This window comes from Phalacrocorax aristotelis, chromosome 3, assembly GCF_949628215.1.
Source record: "Phalacrocorax aristotelis chromosome 3, bGulAri2.1, whole genome shotgun sequence".
In the NCBI taxonomy this organism is placed as follows: Eukaryota; Metazoa; Chordata; class Aves; order Suliformes; family Phalacrocoracidae; genus Phalacrocorax; species Phalacrocorax aristotelis.
In genome coordinates, this window is record NC_134278.1 from 1681673 (window position 1) to 1707609 (window position 25937).

Here is a 25937-nt window from a genome sequence, read left to right on the forward strand (position 1 = left end):
CCAAGAGCTCCTCCAGCATGATTAGCTAAAGACCAGTTTTCCTTTATTGCACACGAGTGGATAGACATTTAACGTGCTTGTCTATAATGAAATCCATTATCCTCATCTTTCACAGAGGCCCTACAGTTCTGGTTCCCCCTTTTCATGGCCAGAGGTGGTGGGGGAGAGGAGGTGGAGGAGGGATGGAGCCAGGTACAGCCAGGCCCTTTGTGTGGGCACTCAGGAGGCACTCTCCCCATAAATGTTTGGGCTCCTAAATGGATCTGACCTCCCCTCCTCCAGCTCCTTTCCCTTTCATTTTCTTTTCCTCATTATTCTTGGGGGAAAAAAAAACCCAACCCTCCTCCGGATCATTAGCGTCAGAGGCGGAGATGGGCGCCGAGTGCCACATGGAAGAGGCGAACGTACATTTCGTTCAATGCCCCTCGAGTGGCGTTTCACTCAAGGCTGCTCCTTCACAAAGGGAAATGTGAAAATGGTCCCCGCTGGCGGCTCACCACCGGCTGCCCCGACAGGGCTCGATGCAAAGCTGCCTCTTCAGGGAGACAAAGCACGGCCATTTCTTCTGCCTTCAATTGATGTCTGAGTTGTTTGGGGAGCATTTATCGAGGAGGGGAGAGGGGAAGGGGAGGGGAAACTCAGTGAGAGAGCCTGGGTGATGCTAATAGAGATAACAGCTTTGAAAGGCTCAAGGTTCAGCGCTTGGTGTTTGGTCTGCCCATCTTTGGCACCCTTCCCTGCTGTGTGGGGGGACATCAGCTATGACCCCTCCAGTGGTCCGACATTGAAGCCAACACCAAGAGCTCCAGGTACCCCTTGGCCAACTCTTTCCAAAGTCACAGATGCAGATTACACCCCCACGCTGGGGAGTAGCTATGGTTGAGCATCCACCTCCCCATCGTGTTGTGAAGAGCAGCACCATGAAGCCTGTGCTACCACCATCCTCCCGTGCTGAGAGCACATCTTCTGCTTCCTCCCAAAAGCAGGAATGTGCAACGTTTCCATGGGCATGCAATTTCTGCTCTTCCCGCTCCATCCCAAGTCCCACTCCATCTGCTCCCACTGTAGCTCCTGGAGGAGATGAGGTCCCCACCACCATCACCCAGGTGCTGCAGCCTCTCCTCTGCTCAGTGAGTCTTTGGCCAGCCTTCAACAACTTCTACACTTCTTGTTCCTGCCCAGTGGAGTGAAGAGACACGCAGGTGTCCCTGGGTAACTCCCCATCCCTGACCCTACCTTGGTGTCCTGGAGGAAAGACAAACTAACCCAGTTCTACCTACCCCAACCTTTTAGAATTGCAATGACCCAAATGAGCTCCCACCTCTAACTGATAATCAGTGATTTGCTATAAAATAATCAGCAGTAAGAGGCAGTTCAGAGGCTCTGGAAGACCAGGGAGCCCCAAAATCAAAGTAAACTTTAGTGCTGCTCTGCCACCCATGGTCACACTCCATGAATATCAGCAAAAGCCGTACCCTGAGGTACAGGGGCCATAGGCTTGCAGGGCTCATGCTCCCTGCCAGCCCCATCCCTGGGTGCAGAACTGCCCCAGGATGCCCTGCCCTGGGCAGTCCCTGCCTGGGAAGGGTAAGGGGGGCCGGCTGCATTTGATGGAGATTTAGGGTCCAGCTGGAACTGGGGAGCTGCTTGTGCTCAGGAAGGCACCGCAGTTCTTGGGGCTGCTTCGGGATCCTGCAGGGATCTGGCTCTGCCCAGGGGCTTTGCTAAGCGCCTTCGCCCTTAATCCTCCCCGAGAGCGCCAGCCCTGGGAAGAGGCAGCATCTCGAAAGGGCAAGCGAGGCTGTTCACACCCCTCGGGGCTGCTCCTCTTTTGGCTCCCTGCAGCCTCCCAAATCCCCCTCCCACCCTTCCTTCTCTTCTGCAATTTCAGCGTGTGATTTAAAGAGAGATGATGTTGCAGAAAGGAGGAAAACAGGGCACAGCTGAGTGTCACTGGGTCTGGAGAAGGGGCTGGGTGCAGTTCTCCTCCCACAGGACCCCGAAATACAGCACGAGCCGTGTGTTGCAGGAGTGAAGTCCCTGCTAGGCTCCTAAACCCTGCCGAAAGCCAGCTCCCCCCCTAAGAAGCTGTAATCCCTCTTACGGGCACGAGCAGTAATCGGGGATTTGGCTCTGGGTGTACAAATGCCTGTGTGCGCACAGCATATCCGTGTGTCTGCGCGTATATAACTGGGTCAAAAAGAAAAGAAAAGCAGTGTGAATGAGGAAAGAAGATGTTGAATTGGACAATTTTGGGTTCCTGACCCCACCTCTCCTACTGCCCCAGGGATGGCTCTGCCCTGGGCTGACCCCCAGGGCAGTGTGTGCCTGTGCCGGGCAGGAGGGGATGACCCAGTCCCGGTTCCGGAGGAGGGCAGGATTTATCCCTGGCACATTTAACCAGCCAAAAATCAAGCAGCTCCCCCAACCCATGGTCCGGGCTGGCTCTGCTGTCTCTGGAGAAGGAGCCACAACCCAGGGACACCTCTGCATCCTCGGATGGGTGGCAAGGACCCGAGGAGCTGCTCTGGGCAGGAGGGGTGTCACTCTGTGGGGTCAGGACACCTCCTCAAGAGGGTCATGACTGTGCCCCTAACCCAACCAGGGGTTTGCTGGCCCCATTCTTCCAGCCCAGAAAACAGGATAATTTCCAAATCCAGGAGCTGAAATTAGATTAATTCAGTCTAAAAGCAAGGTGAAATATTTACTCACTGGGGTTTTTTGTTACCAGCAGCTGGAAATGAGTAAGAGGTGCATCTCAGGGAGAGTTTCCCATGCAATGTGCTATCTCGCTTCCGATGGCCTCTTGCATTCCCAGCTGCAGAGGCAGCTGCCCTCTTCCTGCCCTGCCCAGCTGCTCTGAGCGGTTTCGAAGCAGTCCACAACCAAGACAGCTGAGCCTTCGTGGTGAAAATGGACTAATTCCTACCCAAGCCATAATCCCCTGCTGAGGGTTACAGCTCCAAAGCTCCGTGGCCATCTCACTGCTCCTACAGCACACTCGCTTCAGGACACTCATGTCTTTCCTGTACTGGGGATGCCCAGAGGTATTTTCAATCCTCTGCATTTCCAAGAGAAATAGTCAGCTGTATTTCTTTCAAAACCTCTTAATAAGGGGGACATAAATTGCAATGGGTGGGGGTCAGGACCGTTAGCCTCTGCTTTGCAGCTTTGTGCTTACAGGAATGTTGAATGGGGACACGGATGGGGTTGTGAGCTCTGGCGATGCCTGGGGATGCCCTGGTGATGCCCTGGTGGTGCCTGATCTGGCACACTTGAGAAAACCAGGTGCCCTGCAGAAAGGTTGCGGTGGTATTTGTCCATTCACTGCTGTCCAAGGAGGTTGGTGTTGGGGGGCAAAACCAGGACAAACAAAAACCGCAATGTGCTGGGCTCATCTGCCAAAGGATCAGCAACTATTTCTGCAGCCATGAGCCTCTTCTGAGCCAGCTTGGTCCTCACGAGGGAATGTTATCACCTTGGTCCCTTGGAGGGCTCCAGGAGGAAAGACAGGCATAGCAGGAATAAAGCCTCAGCCTTTCAGACAAGTCAGCTCAGTTGTGACAGCCAAGATGAGCCTGGCTCCAACTTTCGAAAGCCACGGAAAATCAGGCTGCAGACTCCTGTCATAATTTCTAAAGGGATGAAGATGGAGCTGCAGGAAAGGGCTTCCCTGAAAGGATTTGGCCAGTTGGGATGAATTTCCTGGCTGGAAAAATCAAGTTGATAAAGATGAGGAAATTCTGGAGGTGCCAGAACATGTTGACATTTTCCAGCCTATCAATATTTGAGGAAATTCAGCCGCAACAGGGGATGAATGTGCCAAGAGGTGCTCAAAGGCTGATGTGCAAAGCAACACCTTCCCTATAGAGAGAAAAGTCTGTGCCCCCAGCTGCAAATCCCAAATGACAAGTTGGTTTTCAAAGGAGACTTTGAGAGAGCAAACGCTCTTGTTCCATCACCTGCTGTTCCAGACTGCCTTGCTGCAGCCTCCTTTGGGGTCATGCACACCACTTCCCAGGTGCAAACAGCTTTTCTCCCCCTGTTTTTGGCTCTGCTTACCAGGTACATCTTCAGCAAGACCAATTCTTCCTGGGAGCATCCCCAGGCATTGCACCATGGGCACCCAAAGCCCTTTTACTGCAGCCAAGCTCCCTGAGGCTCCAGATCCCCATCAAGCTCTGCTAGGCACAAAATCGGTGCCACACACCTTGTCCTGGTGCAAGATGGGCAGCTGGTACCCACCAGAGCATCATTTCTAAGGGAGATGAGGGTCACGAGGGATGGTCAGAAGCTGCTAAGCAAGACAAGCATTCACCCAAACACTTATGCCATTGGAAATATTGCTCTGATAATTAAAAGTGAGGCATTTCTTTACAAAGCAGGGAGATGGGCTGTGCAGCTCCCAGCCAAGGGGTGCTGTAGGTGCTGAAAGTTGATTGGCTTGATAAGGTGTTATGGTTTAGCCGGCAACTCAGCCCCACACAGCCGCTCACTCACTCCCCCATCAGCGGGGAGGATTTGTACTATGATATCATTGATATGGCATATAGCAACCACAGGAGATGACATACAATATTACATAGCAGTTTGCGTTATGCCATTGAGTTCATTGGGTGTTTTCACCCAAGATCAAACCCCCTTGAGGCACACATCGGACTTCTCTGTCCTCCCGCACCACCCACCAAGCGCACCCAGGTCCTCGAGCAAACGCAATCCCACAAATGGGTTTGCCTTTGCTCAAGGCAGGAAGAACCCAAACTGTTTTCCCCAGCATATTTTTTACGTGCACTACAGGGACTCTATCCCCTTCCACAGCACGTAAGGGTTCTGCCTGGGCAGGGCCAGCTGGGTTGGCAGATCCCCTCGTGTTGACTAACCACGTGGCTTTTGCTCAGTGTGTATCCCAGGGCTTGAAAGTTCCACCCCCCCTTTGCTCTCAGTGTAGTCTTTAACAGTCCATTGTACTGTTCAATTTTCCCAGAGGCTGGTGCATGAACTGTCTCCTGTTTAATCTGTTCAAAGGCTTGTCGTTGCTCAGGGCCCCATTTGAAATCATTCTTTTTCCGGGTCACTTGATAGAGAGGGCTCACGATCAGACTGTAATTTGGAATATGCATTCTCCAAAAACCCACAACGCCCAAGAAAGCTTGTGTTTCCTTTTTGCTAGTTGGTGGAGACACGGCTGCTATTTTGTTGATCACATCCATTGGGATCTGACAATGACCATCTTGCCATTTGATTCCTAAGAACTGGATTTCTCGTGCGGGTCCCTTCACCTTACTTTGTTTTATGGCAAAACCCGCTTTCAGAAGGATTTGGACTATTTTCTCACCTTTCTCAAAAACTTCTTCCGCTGTGTTGCCCCACACAATGATGTCATCAATGTACTGAAGGTGTTCTGGAGCCTCTCCCTGTTCCAGTACAGTCTGAATCAGTCCATGGCAAATGGTAGGGCTGTGTTTCCACCCCTGGGGCAGTCGATTCCAGGTGTACTGGACGCCCCTCCATGTGAAAGCAAACTGTGGCCTGCACTCTGCTGCCAGAGGGATTGAGAAGAATGCATTAGCAATATCAATTGTGGCATACCACTTGGCCGCCTTTTACTCCAGTTCGTACTGAAGTTCTAGCATGTCTGGCACAGCAGCACTCAACGGTGGAGTGACTTCGTTCAGGCCACAATAGTCTACTGTTAGTCTCCACTCTCTGTTAGACTTCTGCACTGGCCATATGGGACCGTTAAAGGGTGAGTGGGTCTTACTGATGACTCCTTGGCTCCTCAGTTGGTGAATGAGCTCATGGGTGGGGATCAGAGAGTCTCTGTTGGTGCGATATTGCCGCCGGTGCACTGTTGTGGTGGCGATTGGCACCTGTTGTTCTTTGACCTTCAGCAACCCCACCACAGAAGGGTCCTTCGAGAGGCCAGGCAAGGTAGACAGCTGTTTGATTTCCGCCGTCTCCAAGGCGGCTACACCAAAAGCCCACTTGTAACCTTTCGGGTCCTTGACATACCCTCTCCTGAGGTAGTCTATGCCAAGGATGCACGGAGCCTCTGGGCCAGTCACAATGGGGTGCTTCTCCCACTCATTGCCAGTTGGGCTCACTTCGGCCTCCAAAACAGTTAGCTCTTGGGATCCCCCTGTCACTCCAGCAATGCTGATGGGTTCTGCCCCTATATAGTTTGATGGTATGAGGGCGCACTGCGCGCCAGTGTCCATGGTCAAGTCCACCCCTCGATCACGAGCCCACTGTATGTTGCATCTCTCCCTTGATGGCCTGAGGTGTCATGGGCCCACCGAGCTAGAAATAATTCACCCTTTTGCTGCCAGTCCAGATCCACCTCAGCCACTTCAATCTTGGCAGCCTGATCCACCTGCTGGTTGTTTCGATGCTCTTCAGTGGCCCGACTCTTGGGGACGTGAGCATCCACATGCCGTACCCTTACAGCCAGGTTCTCTACCCAGGCAGCAATATCTTGTCACAATGTGGCAGCCCAGATGGGGCACACAGGGACACTGGAAAAGACTGTGAAAAAGAAATCCATGAAAGGCTATTAAACACCATGACCCGCAGATTGCTCTGGGCACTTGTTGCTTATCAGCCTCTCCTCCTAACAAGCACCAGTTGCTGCAGTGAAGATGCGTCCTTCACTGTGAACTCAGAAAAGCAGAAGAAACAAATCTGTTCAAGCTGTAAAGGCTCTCATCGCTGCAGGAGCTCGCTCGGGTAAAGGGTTTGCTGTAGTCTTGCACGAATCCTGCAATTATAGTCGGTGCATGATCTATCCAGCAGGGTGATGTGACTCAAGTTCTTTGCAAATATCAGGAAGAAAAGATAATGCCAGAAACACCTACAAGCAAGAATATCAGAGTGACATCAGTCAGATCCTCAAATGCCTTTAGTTTTCTGTTCCTAGAGAGGTGCCCAATTTTGGTTCAAATCAAAGAGCATCAGGCACAATTCTAGATTTTATCATATAAATAGAGCTGAGGAAAGGCACTGACATAAGTAAGCTTAGGCAGGGCAGCAATGAGTTCCACCAGTTCACATGCCACACAGCTATTTCTTTCTTCATTTTAGGTCTGATCTTGATTTTCTTAAAGTCATTATGTAAATCATTTGACTCCGGAAGAAAAGAAAAGGACTCCGCAATAAAACTCATGGGTGCCATGTCCCAGCTAAAACAAGGATTGTTTTTTTTCTACTGAAGGCTTCTCTGGGCTGCTCTTGCTGTGGAGCTCAGCACCTTCACGTGAACTTAAACCTGGTACCACGTGCCTACTGGGCCAAGGAATTGGGGGTGGGATTCCTGGTCCCTAACTTCAGAGCTGCTCTTGCTCCTACAGCAACACTACAACAGAGCAAGCATCACAGGGTCACAGAATGCCCTGAGCTGGAGGGGACCCACAAGGACCATCGAGCCCAGCTCCTGTCCCTGCACAGCACACCCCAAATTCACACCGTGTCTCTGAGGGCCATGTCCAAGTGCTGCTTGAATATCGCCAGGCTGGTGCCGTGATGCCTCCCTGGGGAGCCTGTGCCAGGGCTCCACCACCCTCTGGGGGAAGGACCTTCCCCTAATGCCCAGCCTAACCCTCCCCTGGCACATCTCCCTGCCATCCCCTCGGGGCCTGGCGTTGGTCACCAGAGAGCAGAGACCAGCACCTGCCCCCCTCCTGCCCTCGGGAGGGAGCTGCAGAGCGCCATGAGGCTGCCCTCGGCCTCCTCTGCTCCAGCTGAACAACCCAAGGGACTCCAGCCGCTCCTCGTACGGTTTCCCCTCTAAACCCTTCCCCAGCCCCGCGGCCCCCTCGGGACACTCTCCAGTAGCTTTATACCCCCAATGTCCTGCGGCGCCCAACGCTGCCCACAGCACTCGGGGTGAGGCCGCCCCAGCGCGGGGCAGAGCGGGACAATCCCCCCCCTCACCTGGCTGCGATGCAGGGCTCGGTGCCCCCCAGGGCACGGTTGCCCCCTTGGCTGCCAGGGCACGCTGTCAGCTCGTGTTCAACCTGCCGTCGGCCAGAGCCCCCCGGTCCCTCCCTGGGGAGCTGCTCCCCAGCCCCTCGCTCCCCAGGCGTCTGTACAGCCGGGGCTGCCCTGCCCCAGGGGCAAAACCCGGCGCTTGCCCTTGTTAAACTCCATAGGGCTGGTGATTGCCCAGCTCTGCGGTGGGTCCAGACCCCTCTGCAGGGCCTCGCCGCCCTTGGGAGCACCAACAGCTCCCCCCAGCTTTGTGCCATCAGCAAAGTTCATTAGTGTTCCCTCCAGTCCTGCATCCAAGTCATTAACAAAGAGATTAAAGAGCACCGGCCCCAAGACGGATCCCAGTGGAACCCCGCTAGTGACTGGCCGCCAGCCCGATGTAACCCCATGTACTCTGACCCTCTGAGCCCGACCCATCAGCCTGTTGCCCACCCCCTGCACGACATGTTTACCCAGCTTGTGCTGGGCATTTTGTCCAGGAGGAGACTGTGAGAGACCGTATCGAAAGCTTTACTGAAATCCAAAACGATCACATGGACTGGCTTTCCTTGGTCAGCCGGGTGGGTGACCTTGTCATAGAAGGAAACCAGATGTGTTAGGCAGCACTTTCCCCTCGTGAAATTCCCCCCCGCCCCGGCTGGGACCAATGACTGCCTTGTCTTTCAGGTGTTTTTCAGTAACTCCCAAAATAATCTTCTCCATAATTTTACCAGGCACAGAAGTGAGACTGACGGGCCTGTAGTCAGCATTTTCCTCCAAGAGCAAGGTGCACGGCTTGTATTTCACCACCTGTCAGGGACTCAAGGCATGCACAGGTGGGTTCAGAAGGGACCCCTTGATCAACACCAGCCTGAAACCACAGTTCCAGGTGTGCACAGATGTGATCACCTCCATTTATGCACCCAAACAAAGCCCTAATCCTATGGGTGATCTGCCAGCCACTGGCTCCAAGGCTCAGATTTACCATCTGTGAGTGTCTTCTGGCTTTAAACTCTTCAGGAAATGGAGATAGTTTTATGGTGGTGATTCAACTATCTCTTCATCTGGATGTCTCCTGGGTCCCTGGTCATTATACCCCGCACAAGCCCTTAATGCACGGCCCTGGGGATCCATCCTCATCCCATTTGACTAAATATGAGATGAAGATGGTCCGGATGGATCAGGGTCCTCAGCACCGCTCTCCACCCCACCAGCTGCACCCGGGCAGGAGCAGAAGTGGGTGCTGAGCCCAGGAGACCTGCTTCAACAGAGGATGGGTCAGCTGTCTGCAAAGCACTGCAGGAAATCTGTCCCGAGGTAACAGAGAAGGGGTCTGACTTGGCACCCAACAGCGTGTGGCTGTGCTGGGGGGACATGCGGGTCCTAGGACAGACCTCCCTGGCTGTCACAAGGTCTTTGCAAGCCCCAGAGCACCTCTCACCCTGTGATGGTGGTGTTTATAGCCCAGCAGGACGGCTGCCCAACATCCCGTGGGATTTGAACACAGCTGCGACATTCACACCCAGCCCCAGAGCTCATTCACACCCAGGTGCAACCTGTTCTCCAAATTAAAACGGAAAGGCCAGAAACCACGCGCCTAACGAGCCCGTTCACCCACGGATGTCTCACCCACGCGTTCAGCGCTGTCGGGAAAGGGCTGCGCGTCCTCAGCATGTGGCTCTTACGAGGTTGTGATGAAGCCACCAGATCTCTTTCAAGGGACCCCTAAAGGGAGGTCTCCAGAGCTGGGCAGTTTGCTGGAGCAGAGCCTTGTTGCTGGCCACGCTCAGGTCCAGGGGCTGGAGGATGCTGCTCTTGCAAGTATGTGTACACTGTAATTATATGGTCCTGGGTAGTCTTTCGCTCTCCTCTGCTCAGGGACAAGAAACAAGAGGTTCCCCCTAATGGGATTTTCTCCCCACTGGAGGGTCCATTTCTTGTAGTCTTGGTTCCCCACCACTCCTGTTCATCTGCCTGGGAGCCGGCTGCATCCACACACTGGACTCTCTTTGGAAAAAAAATAAAAGGTAAATAAGCTTTGGAATAAAATACGAATGTCCTGCTGTTACACTGGGAACAGCCCTGTGCTAGGAGGGGGAGCTGGTCACTCCAGCATGCCAACGGCGGAGGTGGCTCTCCTGCATCCTCCAGAGATGCTGGGGCACCAGCTTCCCTGGGAGATGCCGTGCTCCCCGGCACCGGCAGTGGGGAGGGTGAGCTCTGGCTGTGGTTGTCTCCGAGAGGGAGGCCTGAAAGCACCGGCTGCAAGACTGGTGAGCACAGAGGCATCCAGCACGGCTGCTGAAGCTGTGGCAGAGGATGCTTCATCTCAGCCCCTCACCTGCAGCCGCTCCGCTGAACGAGGTTTCCTAAACAGATTTTGCATCTTCCTTATAAACATAAACTGCTCAGATTGGCCTAATGAAGACGAAAGAGCCTTTAAAGTGGGAATCATAGCTCCAGTTTGGGCCATAAAGTATCTCAGAATAGCTCTCCGTCATGGAAAAATATTGCGGATCGGGGGATCCATCAGGGAGGATGGAGGCAGCTGACGCAGTTACGGGTGCTGCGGTGAGATGCGGATAATTTGGGGTTGGATCCGGGGAGGACTGGGGTCCAGAGAAGGTGTGAACCAAATTGAAGTGCTGCAGAAGCTATTCCTTGAACCTCTGGTGCTTTGCCTCTTTAGTAACCCGCTATGGTGGGTTTCATCCAGTCCTGGGGTACTCAGGTGAACCTGTTGCACCCCCATATCCTTTGGCAAGGAGATGCACATGTCTGCAGCCCATCGAAGGACAATCCACACCCTTTTTGTTTATGTTCAGGCTCTTCTCTGGCTGTTGGAAAGAGGGGAGGATCTCCGGAGGAGGCTCTTCAGGATGGAGCATCTCCACCCCAAGGCAGATAGATATCTGGATGAGGTGGCTCAACCACACTCCAGATCCCTCCAGCCCCAGAGTCCTAGTCTCCCCAGGAGGTTGCTTTTGGGGTGGCTCCTTTCCCTGCAGAAGATTGCATTGAGTAAAATAGAAGCAAATCCTTCCCCCACTCAAGGTGAGACCACATCTACTCCTTGCGGGTAAGATTCCCTGCGTGGCTTTGCCGTGCCCTGAAGTTTTTCTTCTCATAAGCATGTAAATCAACAACTGTGCTTCATAGGAGCTGGTGGGAGGGATGCTCACAGCCCATGTGTAGGCCTTGCTTGAGCCCAGACCTGACAAAAGTCACTGTTAGGTGCTCTGGGGGGATGGCCCAGCCTTCAAAGTCCACATTGGCATTACATCCTGGGGATGGAAAACCCCGACGCAGGTGTGTTTCTCCACCTGGGTAAGCCCATGGCTGGAGAAAAAAAGACCTTAAAAATCTTAAAATCATCCCATGATCCCAACATGCGGCTGAGGACTGGTGCCACCCCAACGGGATGCTTGTGGAGGACAGCCAGTGGAGGTGATGAACAAGGTCAGAGGCAAATTTGCCTCAAACACGTGAGACACGGCTGTAAAAGGCTGTGCAAACCCTGGTAAACCAGCTCTGAGCACCATCCTGCTGCTGTTAAACCTCCCACACGGGGCCTTGCTGGGTTTTGGGATGTGGTTTTACCCCAAACCACCCTGGGTAGAGCCAGGAGTTCCCAAAGCCACAGCCATCCCCGGGGTGGTTTGCATATTGCCACCCTCTTTTGGGTGGAAAAAGATAGTTGAGCCCTCCAGGCACAGACCAGCTCTCCCGGGGGGGCTGGAAATTTGGCACCAGATGAGTTTCCCCATCACTCCAACCCCCTCAGATCCCCCATCGCGCCCAGCCCCCTTCCAGGCTTGCCCCAAGGTGTTACCCTGGGCTGAACACATTGCAGAGGTCGGAGCATCCCTCTTGCTCACCTGTGCAAGGCTTGGCCAAGGTGCAAGGAGGAGCCTCCTGGAAGCCACCACTGCTCTTAAATATAGGGCAGCCAAGGCCAACCTTATAGAAAACCTGAGTTCCTCTGGGCTTTGGGCTGCTGTGCGATAGGGAAAGCGTCTGCAGCCTGAACTGATCCAGCTCGAGCAGAGCGGAGATGCTGGGGTTAGATGGGCACAGAAAGGGAGCCTGGCCAAACTTCTTAAACTGTGCTCTGGAAAAGCCACCCCCCAGGCTGGAAAACACTCTCCTGCTGCTTTTGCACCCAAAGCCAGTGGCCGCAGGTCTCCCTGGTACGTCGGGCAGATTCCCGCTGCCTGCGCCCACCCTGCCTTGGGCAGAGGAGCCGCTGCTGTCCTGAGAGATCTGCTTTTAACCAAATCCCCTTTTATCCCATGGAAGGACAACCCCAAATCCTCAGCACCCATTAGAGCACGAAACCCACCCACGCCAGAGCCCAAGGAGCGATGGATGCGCCTGTCCTGCGCACCGGTAATAAACAACCTGTGCCAAACCCACCGCTGTCAGTGCCGGCTGGTACCTGGTGAAGGACTTTCCATCCAACCCCCCCGCCCCCCGCACACCCCCCAGCTCCAAAGCTGCAAATGCAATTAGCAGCATCGCCTGGAAAACTTTGCCGGCTGCGGTTCGTGGAGAGATGCTAATCCCTCCATCCGCTGCGGGGCCGGATCCGGCGAACGCCCGTGGCTTGCTCATCTTTTGTTCGGTACCTGGAACGGTCCCTCTCGCCTCCCCTCTCGCCCCCCCCTTCCCTCCGGCAGACGGCGGCGGATGCAATCGCCGGTGCGGGGGTATAAAAAGCCGCCGGGACCAGCGGCCAAGTGGCAGACGCTCTCCGGGAGCGCATGGGAGAGGGGGACGGAAGGCACGCGGCGGCGGTCAGGCTCCCACCCCGGCCACAGGTAAGCCTGAAAAAACCAGCCACTCAGCCCTGAGGGTCCCCCCGATGCGTTTTGGGGTGCACAGTGGGAAAGAAACTTCGCAAAAATATGGGCTTGATGCTGTTGGGGAGCGGTCACTGCGGAGGGGTGACACGCCACGATGGATGGCTGCCGGGCAGGGGTATCCCGGCGAGGGATGGGCAATAAAAAGCATCCTTCCCCCCCGCCTCCGGCATATTGCCCTCTCGCCTCGGTTTAACATCGGGTTTATTTGCATTATTGGGTGTTCCTGTGTTACAGAGGTGCTCCCTGCTGCCTCCCTGCACCCTCCGTGCTGCTGTGCTGGGGGGTCCTGGGCAGCAACACCCACAAATTGCAGCAGAAGTCAGAAAGACAACCTTTATGTTTAAATTTGGTCTGTCTCGGTCTTTTATCCCCCTTTCCGAGCTGCTGTTTGCTGTCATAAATTTCAGCTCTTTTTTCCCCCTCTGCCAAAGAAAGCCCCCTCCATCCAGGGTCGACCTGGCAACTCTTGCACCAGAGGGGAGGCTCAGCTCTCCCCTCCAGCCACACATTTTGGGCCAAAATGAGATTTTTCTTCTGTTTTCTTTCAATGTGGGATGGGCTTTTCCTCCTGTAGAGCTCTTGCAGCGTGGGGGAAGGTGAGACACGTGAGTCCACGCTGAGTTAAATACAGCTGCTTGGGAAAGAGTTGGGGTTTGCAGAGGAAAAGCCCCCCAGGCATCCTCAGGGACCCTGAGGCCAGGTCCTGTGGGCATCCAGGAGCCGACCCCAACCTCATCCGTGACGACACAGCGGCAACAGCCGCTCCAGCCCCCGGGTTTCAGCCAGTCCCTGGATTAATTCTAGCAGCCCCCGGGACATACCACGTCTCAGCCACCACCAGCTCTTGCCATAACCTTTCCCAAAAGCCAAGAAACCAACTTCAATATTATTTAATGTAAAATATTCATGTATTACTTTTCTAATCCTAATATTACTTGCAGTTGTGTCTCCCACCACGCAGGAGTTTTGCGGCCACTCAAGCGGACGGGGTAGGAGGGAGCGTATATTTGTTAGAGGAATCAGCTTGCAAGCCGCAAGTGGTTGGCAAGGGATGAAACCTGAAGACAGCTCCCTAACGCTTCCCCCTTGCAGCATCACTCATCTTTATGGGGTTCTTAGGAGGCGGCAGCAATCCCCGCCGACAGCGGTTGTCACCTACGGTAGCAGTGACAAAAGGCCTGGGCTCCAGAGAGACACCTTTCTGTCGGGAAGGCAAAACGAAGAGGCAGAGGGGAACGTTGCCCGGTTTATGGTGCGGCCGAGCGGGAGCGATGTGGGTGCAGGCAGGGAGGCAGGTCTGGGTGTTGTGCCCCTTTTCTGTGCCTCAGTTTCTCCTCTGGCAAAAATCACCCTCGTGCTCCTGGGGTGTAAGGAGGAGCAGCCCTCGGCAAAGAGCTTGAAGGAAAGCTTTGCAGAAGGAGGGGTTTGCAGCATCTTCCGCAGGCAAAGCCCTGCGGGAAGGCACAGGGCTGGGGGGAGGCAGGTTGGTGCCGCAGGAGGGGACCCCTCGCTCCTGCAACGCCCACAGAGGTGACTTTGAAACGGGAAAGGGTAAGGTGGGCACGTCACAGAAAGCGTTAAAGAATCTCCTGAAGGAAAAAAAAAAAAAAAAGAGGTGGTGTTTTCTGTTTGTCCCCATAGCTCCTGCACATTTTCTGGGCCCGTAGCCCCTCGCATCCCACGTGTGACCCCGGCCTCACGCCCCCGGCCAGGATGCCGAGCGTGCTGTGGAGCAGCCTGCCCGTGGTGCTGGGGCTACTGCTCTGGCACCCCGCCGGCGCCAGCGGGCCGTGCTGGGAGAGCAGCAAATGCCAGGACCTCACCAGCGAGGCCGGCATTTTGGTAAGCCTGGGGATGGGGGCTGCCCTCTGGTTGCTTTGGTTTCTGACCCCTCCTCAGGGACCGGTCTGGTGGGCTGGGGGAGGAGATGATGGGGGTGCCGACACCGTGGGGTGACCCACGTCGATGTGGGGAGATGCTGCGGGCCCCATGACCCCCAGGTTCTCGTGGGTTTGTGCCTCCTGGCTTCACGCTGGGGCATGATGCTAAAACAAGTTTCTGAGCTTGCAGCATCCCTCCTGCATGGGATGAACCAGCAACTTGGGCATCGGCTGTGCCCCGCGCGCGAGGGTGCTTGCAGAGCATGACCTGCTCTCATCCGTGGTGGGACAGCGGGAACGGCTCACCCTCTGCAGGCACTGAGTTTGCACCAGGGACCCCACAGTGGGGGCTGCGCCCACCCCCAGCACTGTTTCCAGCCACCCGGGGTTGGTTTGGTGCCTGGGCACGATGCTCCAGGCTCAGCCCTTGAAGCTCCCTGCCAAGGGGGTGGCACCCGCGCAGGGACCTCAGCGAGGCACAAGCATGAAACCGCCTTGTGAAACACCCCACTCTGTGCAAGCGGCCCCCTGCAAACCCCCCCCAGGGACCCCCGGCCATGCGCTCACCCATCCCGCACATCTCCCCCCGCTCCGTGCAGGCGTGCGCCGCGGCGTGCAGGGCTGATCTGTCGGCCGAGGCGCCCGTCTACCCGGGGAACGGGCACCTCCAGCCCCTCTCCGAGAGCATCCGCAAGTACGTCATGAGCCACTTTCGCTGGAACAAGTTCGGCCGGAGGAACAGCAGCAGCGGCGGCGGCGGGGGGCACAAACGGGAGGAGGCAGCGGGGGGCAACCCGCCACCGGCATCGCTGCCCGCCATCCCGCCGTCCCACCGTGAGGAAGAGCAGGGAACCGGGCTGGAGCGGGAGGAAGGCAAACGCTCCTACTCCATGGAGCACTTTCGCTGGGGAAAGCCAGTGGGACGCAAGAGGAGACCCATCAAGGTCTACCCCAACGGGGTGGAGGAGGAGTCGGCCGAGAGCTACCCGCTGGAGTTCAGGCGGGAGCTGGTGCTCGGCAGCACCGAGGCACCGCCCGAGGAGGAAGAGGAGGAGGAGGAAGGCCAGGAGGAGGAGAAGAAGGCCGGCAGCTCCTACCGCATGCGCCATTTCCGCTGGCACGCGCCCTTGAAGGACAAGCGCTACGGGGGCTTCATGACCTCGGAGCACAGCCAGACCCCTCTAGTGACTCTCTTCAAAAACGCCATCATTAAAAGCGCCTACAAGAAGGGGCAGTGATGGGGAGGAGCCCAAGGGGCACCCCGCCACCCCCACCCCCCATAGCTTTAGTGTCCCACTGGTATGTGTTTCACTTAGAGATCACTCGTTATGTCGTTCTTAATTACTGCTCCAAACGGGTCTGCTCCCGGGTTTCACTGGGTGGGAACAGGTTAGGGATAAAGATGCCAACCGCTTTGCTGCACCCACTGGACACGCACGGGGAGTGGGGATGACGCCCAGTTTGGAGCACACTGGATGATTTTCATATATTTTCACTGAGCTGTACAATACTGTAAATGATGGATTAAAAGAATTCTAAAAAAAAAAAAAGAAAAAAAAAAATTTACATTTTTTTGCAAGCTAACGAGGTGTCGGCAATGTCTCTGGGGGTGCCCGGTGTTTGTAAAGGGGGTAGGAAAAAATAATCGCCAAGTAAAATCCTGCAACTCAGGGGTAAAGAGACAGGGCTAGGAAAGTGCTGGGGAATGGGGGATGAGGGGAGGAAGGGCAATTTTGCACCCCAAGCTCGGGAGCTTCACAGAGGCTGACCGTGGGGCTCCAGCAAGGCTGGGCTCGCTGCAGCCAGCCCGGAGAGGGCACTGGGGGCTGCATTTTGGCAAGGGCCGGCCCCTGCACACCCCAGCAAAGCGTGTTTCGGTCCCAGAGAGGGGCATCACGCCGATGTGGCATGGGATGACGATGATTGCTGGCAGCCTGGGGAAATGCAGCGTCCTCTGGGTGCTGCCCCGAGGAGCAAAGGGACCGAGCCAGGCTCCCCCAGCACCCACCCACCAGGTAAACTCATTAATTCCCCATTAAATGAGGATGCTGAAGAGGCTGAGTACTAAGGAAAGCGTCATTATTTATAAAGTCATGCTGCTAACTCACGTAGCGAAGCGGGGGGGCGGCCTGGGGAGGGTGCCTTGGGTTGGTGCACTGGGGAGGAGGCTGGGTTTAAACCCAGTTTCATGGAAAAGCAAATCTTGACCACCTCTGCCCAGCTAACACCTTATTGCTGCCAAAAACACGTAGACGTGGCGCTTGGGGACGTGGTTTAGGAGGCCTGGGGGTGTTGGATTGGCGGTTGGGCTTGATGATCCTAGAGGTCTTTTCCAACCTTAACAATTCTACGATCCTATGCCCATCCCCCTTTTACATGCTTCCCAGGCAGCAAAACACCAGGATTAAGAGCGTAAGGCTGATCTGAAGTGCTGGCTTTGCGCTTCCCACCACCTTCCGTTTCACCCAAGGACGGAAAGCACGTGCAGATACCCCAGTGGGATGAGCCCACCACCATCCATGACCTAAACGGGAGGGGCTTTGGGGCTTGGGAGCGCGATGCATGGGGCTGTGCATCCCCATTTATTTGGTATAACATGGTGGAAATATTATTAAAGGAAAACAGGACTCGTATTAGCGCTTTTCCCTGACTCTCCTTAGCTAAGAGATGTCCTGGGTCAGTCCTTAATGTAGCGAGGAGCGGAGGGGCTGCTGGCGCCGCGCGTGCGTGGCTGGAGCACACGCGGCACAGCGCACGCCACGTACGTTTTGGCCCCTCAAATAGCCACGCGGGCATTTTATTGCCCATTTGGGCCTCAGCAAGAGGATTTGTGCACATCCACGCGCACCGTGAGCAGAAGCCCAACACCTTTCCCCACGGCCCCGCGCGCTGCAGGGAGCTTCTGCGATGGGGGGAAAACGGAGGGAATGCTGAATTATAACGGGTGATGAAGATGAAGCCCGGCGTGGGTTGGATCCTGGGCACAGAGCTGGTGGAAGGAAGCTTGTCCACAGCCGAGGCCATCCTCATCCTCACCCCATGCCTTCCCTTCTCCATCCCAGCAGCAACCACCCGTTCTTCCTCTCCCAGAGCAGGGCTGCCATGCAACACGCCAAGACAGCAGAGCCCCTAAGGTGGCAACATCAATATTTATTTGAAAAGGGCATTAAGACGGTGCATTTGAAAATATCGAGGGCTTCTTGGCCCTTTTTAACAACCCACTCCCCCCCCACCCCCCGCCCCGGGTACACACGCAAACGCCACAGTGCTCCGAAATACAGAGATGGAAACGCACACATGCACCTAAACGGTCGACTTTATAGAAATATACTTTGTCATCTCTACGTACACAAGTTCCTAAACTAAACGTGATGTACAAACAGGTCACTTACACCGTGTGCGTGTCTCGGGGGGGGGACATTTACAGGTGGAGTTTGGGTTCCAAAATGTGGCGGGGCTGTGGTGAGACATGCTGGGGGATGCAGCCAGCTGGGAGGTCCCACAGAGCGGAGCAAGGGAAAAGCACTGGGACTGGAGGCACCGGGAGCTGCTCCTGGGAGCAGAGGCCAGGGGTATTTTCTGCCCCAAAAGGGTTGATGGGCATCCCAAGATGTGCCCCGTGGTGCCCCTGTGGCTCCCCTCCTTTAGCACATACAAACTTGTGCTCATCTTCCCTCCTTCGCTGTGGTTTTGAAGAGTTTTGGATGTGTTTTCCCATAGACACACAATCTGGGGGTTAATTGCTTTTCCTACTGCATTTTGTTAAAAATTTTAGTGCTTTTCATTAGAACAGCCACGGGAGCAAACCCTCCTTCCTCGAGCAGCCTGCTTTGCGTTCCTACTGCCCACCCCAAAACCTGCCCTGGCCAAAATTCAGGCTTCAGCAGGGCTGGGCATAACCCAGGGAGCAAAAAGGGCTTGGGGACAGGGGACAGAGACACGTGAGGACCCTGAGGAGAGACAGCAGCAAGGATTGAGCCTCAGGCACCGGCAGAGCCACGCTGCGAATGCCGTGATCCAGCCCAGGGACTGAAATAAACCCTGTTTTTTCCTGGTCTCTTAAGCTAGACCATTTCCTAAACCCAGATTAGAGCATGACCACACAAAGCAGTGACCTCAGGGCAATCGTGAACTGTATTTGCCACTGAGGGAAAGAAAAAATAAAGGATGGGGGCGATGGTAATGTATAATTACAGCTTAAAACAACTGCCTGAAGATCGGCAGCGAGAGGTGGCAGAGAAATGGGTCGTGGGTGAAGCAACCCAGCGGGGCGCGGGCAGAGCTGGTGCGACCACCCAGCGGCTGCGGCTGCCTGCTGTCTGTCCCCGCCGCGACGCGCAGAAGCAGCTCCCTCGTCTCCAGCTTGAGACGCTCCCACGTCTCTTTGTGCAGTGAGAACAGAAGCAGCGTGTCCGGCCGGAGGGGAAGGGGCTGCCCGAGAGACCCCCAGGGACCCCCAGGCTGCTCGGAGGGTGACGGCAGGGAAGCTGCAGGCAGCGCTGACGCTTGAAAGGCATTTGGGAGCAAGAGAGACCCCGTGAATGGCTGAATGCCCCCAAGCGACCATTCCTCCCCATCCCCACCGTCTTCACCTTGCAGTTTTGGTTTGGCAGGAGCCAGAATTTTCTACCATGTGCGTCTAAAGCAAAACTCTCCATAGCCTCATCTCCCCCCCAGCCCAAATCCAGTTTTATCCAAGAGGAAGCGCCATCCGCGGCCGGCCAGAAACAGGGTCCACCCTGCAGACCCTGCAAAACACCTCTTATCGCAGCTGTTCCCTGCAGCGCTGGGGTTTCTTTGTGATTACGGCTCTAGCTGATTTAAGACTGGACTTTGTCAAAGTCCTTTTGCTTAAAAAAACAAGAATTCTTTGAGACTGGAACTCCAAAACTGTGAAAACCAAACCCAAAAAATATGACAACAGTGGGTTAATGTGTTAATATTCCCCAGCCTGGTGGTTGCTCGTGCCTCGTGTCACTGCTCCAGGTGTCCCGCTGCACGCCCGGGCACGCTGCCTGCGGGTCAGTCGCACCAGCCCCCCGCGAGCAGCCTGCCGTGACCCAGGCGAGAGGCACAGCTCTTGTGGGCTTTTCCCTCGGCAAAAAAAAAAAAAAAAAGGGTTTTCCCAAAGAAATCATGTTTTCAAGTCACCTGGAACCAGCCAGGCTGCTGTGTGCCCCCACACTGGGATGGGACTATCGCTACCCTCATGCTGCACCGGGCAAGCCCTCCGTCCGGAGCATCCTTGCAGTGCCAGGAGTTGGACGGGGGGACCGTAATCCCCTCCAGCAACCTGCCTCAGGCACCAGCTCGGGGGGGCTTTGGTTTTGCGGCTGCCCCGGGCTGCAGCATGCCGCACCGCAGACCCCTCCTGCCTTTTACAGTCTCACACCCTTCAGCTTCAGCCCTGCCCCTTGCCAGGGGCTCTCAACGTGGCCGACAGACGATGCGGGGGGGAGATTCCCCAGGGAACGGGTTTGCTTTATGCTGGGAAGATGTACGTGCCCAGCGTGCTCTGCCCAGAGCCAGAGCATCTCCTCTCCTCTTCCAGAAAAACGAGAGCAGAGAGGGAGGTCACAGCAAATACCCACCTCCCCGCGCCGCTGTGCCCCGAGCCTCCTGCACCACCAACCGCCGCAAAATGTGGCTGCGGAGGCAGAGTCACAAAATAAAGTACGGGAGACGGGTTTGTGGTGCCAACAAATCTTGGGGCGGCCTCGGTGTCCATGTCCCCACCCGTCCTGCACGAGGATGTGCTCCCTGCGGGGTCAGCAGTCTCTCCCCCGAGGTCCTTGGGTGCGAGCTGTGCAGAGGTGGCTCTGCCCTACCAAGCACGGCCGCCCTCAGTACACACACAGGTCTGGAAACTTCATCTCGTACACCGGGATGGAGTGGTTTTGGGGCTGGCCGTAGGCGGCTGTGATGGTGCCAGAGGGGCTTGGCGGTGGCCTGAAACACAAGAGATGGAAGGAGGTGGTTTACAGAGAGATTTGGTGAAGAAGCAAAGCCTGGTGCAGAAAACGTGCATTCCTGCACCGTTGCAGGTCTCCTCAGTGCCAGCACAGCAGGGGGAAACTGGGGCAAACAAACCAGAGGCTGCTCCCAGCAACGCTTATCCCCTCTGCCATCGCAAAGACCCCGGCCTCAGGCTGGCACCCATCCCCAGCACACGAGTCTCCGTGCTGGGGGACACCCATGGCTCCCGTTGCCCCACAGCCCTGTGGCCAGACACACTCCAGCAGCGGGTTTTCGGGTGGCTTGACAAACTGTGCTTGGCTGTCACCCCAACTCACCGTATGGTGATCTCGAAGATCTGGTTGAGCTTGCTCTGAAGCAGCGTCGCCTGTAACACAGAGAGAGTGGCTGTATTAGTGTGGCCGTACCCCGAGGACCACAGCAGTACACACAGGACAAACACCCCGTTGACCTTTCCCGGTCACCAGAGCAGTGGGAGGGTGGTCTGGCAAAATTCAGAGCCACGCCATCACCACCCGCCTCTCCCCAGCAGAGCAGCGCGGGGATTTAGGGAGTGCCACAGCCCCAGCTCACCCGGGCACCGCAGTGGGCAGCGATCTCCTCGAACGGGGCTTTCTGAAATTTCTCCACCACCTGCCGCCTCCGCTCTCGCTCCTGCTCCTCCATGGCGACGCTGTCTACTGAAGCAGAGGGGAGACGGCTCTCAGTTGCTCCCCACCAGCAGGGACCACCCACGTGCTGCTTGCCCACCTCCCCAGCAGGCAGCATGGATTTGGGCATCACTAGGAAGCCAAGGAGAGGGTGTCCAGCCTCTGGCTTTGGGACCAGCCCCCCCAGGGACACCCCCAGGCCCAGCCGCGCCGTGACCTGGGTGCGATGCTGCCATGGCGAGGCGCTGGGGACCCACCCATCCGTGGTGTGCACACACAGACGCAGGGGTGACAGCACCCATACGCACGCAGCACGCCAGCCTCCCCCTCTCCCTACCACGGCCGGCTCCCTCGCTTACCTATCGCCTTCTTCAGCGTCTCGTACGTGATCTCTTCCGCTGGTGCTCTCTAAAGGAAGGGGGAAAGCAGACGAGGCTCAACAAGTGTTCTGGGATCACAGCAACCCAGAACCAGGCTGTATTTTTGCACCAGAACAGAGTCTGTCCTTAAAGATCAGCAATATCTTTCCTAGCAACCTCCATTTTTAAATGCGTTATTTTCCTTCAGGCTGGACTAACCAGGCCTCACACCTCACCGAAGGCTCCCATTGCTAAGAAATATGCATACAAGGAAAATAAAGATTTGCCACGCAGACAGCAGTGCGAGACCCTTCTTGCTGTGCGGCTCCCTTTGCAGGCTGGGGCTGGTCAGCACCTGGGGGGGACGGACATCAGGGGGAGTCGGGGTCTTTCCGACCCCGCTCTCTGCCAGACGTGCCAGGGCTGGGTTACGGGCCCCTGCGCTTGCAGCCAGCACAGCAGTTACGCATGCAGCCAAATGAAGAATTAGAGAGGGCTTAACTGCACCCTGTCAGGCTGCTAAAAGCACGCGGCGCCGAAGGGATGAGGCAGCCTGGGCAGCTCTGGCGTAACGTGGTACCTGCTCTCGCTCAGGACTGTTTCTCGATTCCACCTCGACCTGCAGGGAAATGGTCTCGCCAATGCTCTTCCTCTTGGACAAGCGATCTTCATCTGCCGAGGAAGAGAAAGGGAAGAAGAGCTAATTGTAGCCACATCGGGAGCAGCGGGGTGATCACAGGCAGCCCCGGGGGGAACACGGCTGTGGGTCCCATCCCCAGGGGAGCAGCCCACCTAAGCCGTTTACCCAAATTCATCCAAACCAGCAGAACTGGTTTGGATGTCGACCTGGCCAGGCTGGAGAGCTGGGCCCGGGGGAACCTCAGGGTATTCAGCCAGAGCCAGTGCAAGGCCCTGCCCCTGGGGAGGAACAGCCCCCCGCACCAGCACAGGCTGGGGGGGACCTGCTGGAGAGCAGCTCTGCTGAGAGGGTCCTGGGGGTGCTGGGGGGCAGCGAGGTGACCCTGAGCCAGCACCGGGCCCTTGGGGCCAAGGGGGCCAGCGGTGTCCTGGGGGGCATGGAAAGGAGCGTGGCCGGCAGGGCGAGGGAGGTTCTCCTCCCCCTCTGCTCTGCCCCAGTGAGGCCACATCTGGGGGGCTGCGGCCAGTTCTGGGCCCCCCAGTGCAAGAAGGGCAGGGAACTGCTGGAGCAAGGCCAGGGGAGAGCTGCCAAGGGGATCAGGGGCTGGAGCATCTCCCTCGTGAGGAAAGGCTGAGAGACCTGGGCTTGTTCAGCCAGGAGAAGAGAAGGCTGAGGGGGGATCTCATCAGTGCCTATAAATATCTGAAGGGTGGGTGTCAGGGGGATGGGGCCGGGCTCTTTTCAGTGGTGCCCAACGCCAGGCCAAGGGGCCACGGGCACAAGCTGGAACACGGGAAGCTCCACCTGAACATGAGGACAAACCCCTTCCCTGTGCGGGTGCCAGAGCAGGGGCACAGGCTGCCCAGAGAGGCTGTGGGGTCCCTTCCCTGGAGACATTCACCCCCCGCCTGGACGCGGCCCTGTGCCCCTGCTCTGGGGGTGCCTGCTCCAGCAGGGGGTGGGACGGGATCATCTCCAGAGGTCCCTTCCAACCCCCACCAGTCTGGGAGTCTGTGAACTGAGGACTGAGCCAAGCCCAGTGGGCTTCACGGCTCCTTCCGTCCAGGCAGCTCTGCACGTGTCAGTCCCAGGAAGCTCCCGATTTCCTGCTTTGTGCCTCAGCTTCCACAAGGCTACACCTCTAAAGGAGGGCAGAAAATCCAACATGCCCACGCCCAGCACAAGAACTTCACACCCCCATAACTGTGCAGAGTGAGGGACTGGTTTCCTCCCCTCCCAGCTCTCTGGGATGCCCCAGGGTGGTGCGTACCCGTCAGCTGGGGAATGTAGGGTGTGCTGAGCCGATCTGAGTTGTAGCCGCTGCCACCCAGCACCTCGCTGATCTTGCTCTGCCAGAAGAAGACCTCCGGGCCCAGGCGGTCAAGGCTTTTGCTCAACCTACGGAGATGGAAAAGATCCAATGGAGATGGCGGCATCTCTCCTGCCAGGGAAACTGTGTCAGCAGGGTTTCTGTCCCTTTGGGTCAGAGAATGCTCTCGTGGCTTCACTTAGCTTCAGCACAGCCGGACACATCATGGTATTTCTGCACACACCAGTGCAAAGCCAGATGCCCAGAAGGGCTCTCGACCCATCAAGAAGAATATGGATGTGCTTGGGAAGGACCACCCTGACCTAGAGAATCTCACAAGAGAGCAGCGGCACTCACTGGGGGCCTCACCACCAAATGGGACCCATGCCAAAGGGGACAGCCCAGCCAGCCCTGGGGACGGTCAGCACACAGCAGGCATCCTCCAGGCGGCCGCACAGCAGAGCAGCGGTGTGCCCAGGTGGCCAAGGAGGCCACCAGCCCCCGGGCTTGTGTCAGCACTGGTGTGGCCAGCAGGAGCCGGGCAGGGATGGGGCCCCTGTGCTCGGCCCTGGGGAGGCCCCACCTCGAATGCTGGGCTCAGGTTTGGGCCCCTCGGGACAAGAAGGGCCTTGAGGGGCTGGAGCGTGTCCAGAGAAGGGCAGCGGGGCTGGGGCAGGGTCTGGAGCACAAGTGTGCTGGGGGGCGGCTGAGGGGGCTGGGGGGGTTTAGCCTGGAGAAGAGGGGGCTGAGGGGAGCCCTTCTCGCTCTCTGCAGCTGCCTGAGAGGGGCTGGAGTGAGGGGGGGGTCGGTCTCTGCTCCCAAGTCACCAGTGATGGGACGAGAGGAACCGGCCCCAAGCTGCGTCAGGGGAGGTTTAGGTTGGATGTGAGGGAAAATGCCTTCCCTGCCAGAGGGGTCAGGCCCTGGCACAGGCTGCCCAGAGAGGTGGGGGCGTCACCGTCCCTGGGGGGGTTCAAACACCGTGCAGCCGTGGCACTTGGGGCCATGGTTTGGGAGGCCTGGGGGTGTTGGGTTGGGGGTTGGGCTTGGTGATCTTAGAGGTCTTTTCCAACCTGAATGATTCTGTGATTCTATCTACACCCATCCCACTGTCAGACTAGGGGAGGGATCGGCCCACAGAGCCCACCCCAGCATTTGGCTGGCTGTGAGGACAAGCTGTGGCAGCCACCCCCTTCCCTGGCTGCGTGGGATCCTCCTCAGCTTCTAAACAGGCTGAAATCTCTTGATGTCCTTCCCGCTGTGCCATCCCCAGATGGGAAAGGAGAGAAGCACAAGCAAGTGAAGGGCTGGTAAACCCATTATCGCCCACGATCTTGCAGATGCCAACCCCTCAGGAGCAGGTAGTAGGGGAAAAGGTGTTTTCCCAGCTATTACCTGGGTCTCTCCACAAACACATCTTCAGGCAGCAGATAGGGAGCTTCCTTCTGTCGCATCTGGATGACCTGAAGAAGACAAGCAAGGAGCCAAGCTTTAACCCCACGGGTGGCCAGGAGAGCCGATGCCAGAGCTGCCACGTCCCCAGACCCTCCCTCGCACCTCGTGGATGTGCTGGCAGAAGGTGGGCACGGTGGTGAGCTGGCTGATGAGGTTCAGGTAAGCCGCGCTGAGGGCGAAGAGCGCACAGCGGTTGTACGCTGTCAAGTTATCCTCATTGATCTGGGCAATCTCCTGCAGCAGAGACACAGCCCCATGAGAGGAGGATGGACAAGGCCCCAGCGTGGTCTCCATCCACCTCGTGGCATCACCTGCCCTCCAAACATCCCAGCTTTTGGAGCTTGGGTTTGCAGAAATCAGAGGCTGCCAAAGCAACTGCGGTCTGTCCCTGGTGTGTTGGTCTGATCCCACTATGGTGGAAGAGGCTGAGAGCAGGTGAGGCACTTGCACCCACTTCCTCAGAGACCCCAGCTCCAAAACACTCGCCCTCCCAGAGGCTCCTTCCCATCGCATCCCAGCCCACCCGCCCCACGGTGCTGAGCACCAGCAGCACCCCCAGCTCCCCTCTGCCTACCTGCACTGCCAGCACCAGGCGGATGAGGTCCACCACGACCTCCTCGTTAGCCAGCTCAATGCTGATGAGCATCAGCATGCTGTAGAGAGCCTCGTAGTGAGCCTGCACGTTGCTCTCCTCCTTGCATATCAGGTAGATGTGCCGGTAGAGCTGCTGGCCATGCTGTGGGGACACGGAAGGATGTTGTCACCTCCTGAGCATCCCCTGTGAGCAACGCCACCATCAACGCAGAGAAAGACAAGCAGCAGGGCCCAGGAAAGGAGC

General features: G+C 56.6%; 2 protein-coding genes across 5 annotated transcripts in view; one reads left to right on the top strand and one right to left on the bottom strand.

Moving 5' to 3' along the window:
• The first annotated feature begins 14176 nt into the window (after positions 1 to 14176).
• POMC (proopiomelanocortin) lies at positions 14177 to 16367 on the top strand. The gene is made up of 2 exons (XM_075089813.1): positions 14177 to 14672; positions 15310 to 16367. Exons 1-2 carry the CDS (start codon positions 14544 to 14546, stop codon positions 15946 to 15948), a joined length of 768 nt encoding a protein of 255 aa, XP_074945914.1. The 5' UTR covers positions 14177 to 14543; the 3' UTR covers positions 15949 to 16367.
• Positions 16368 to 20397: 4030 nt separating this feature from the next.
• Positions 20398 to 25937, bottom strand: part of EFR3B (EFR3 homolog B) — a 39305-nt gene continuing 33765 nt past the window's right edge. For 3 of the 4 annotated variants that reach the window (XM_075086432.1, XM_075086433.1, XM_075086430.1), the window contains exons 15-23: positions 25674 to 25835; positions 25202 to 25333; positions 25040 to 25107; positions 23606 to 23733; positions 22276 to 22367; positions 21696 to 21744; positions 21260 to 21366; positions 21004 to 21053; positions 20398 to 20659 (exon numbers count right to left, since the gene is read on the bottom strand). In XM_075086432.1, coding sequence (XP_074942533.1) covers positions 20554 to 20659; positions 21004 to 21053; positions 21260 to 21366; positions 21696 to 21744; positions 22276 to 22367; positions 23606 to 23733; positions 25040 to 25107; positions 25202 to 25333; positions 25674 to 25835 — 894 coding nt within the window. In that variant the 3' untranslated portion in view covers positions 20398 to 20553. The remainder of the gene's footprint in view (positions 20660 to 21003; positions 21054 to 21259; positions 21367 to 21695; positions 21745 to 22275; positions 22368 to 23605; positions 23734 to 25039; positions 25108 to 25201; positions 25334 to 25673; positions 25836 to 25937) is intronic. The other variant, XM_075086431.1, reaches the window with a different exon arrangement.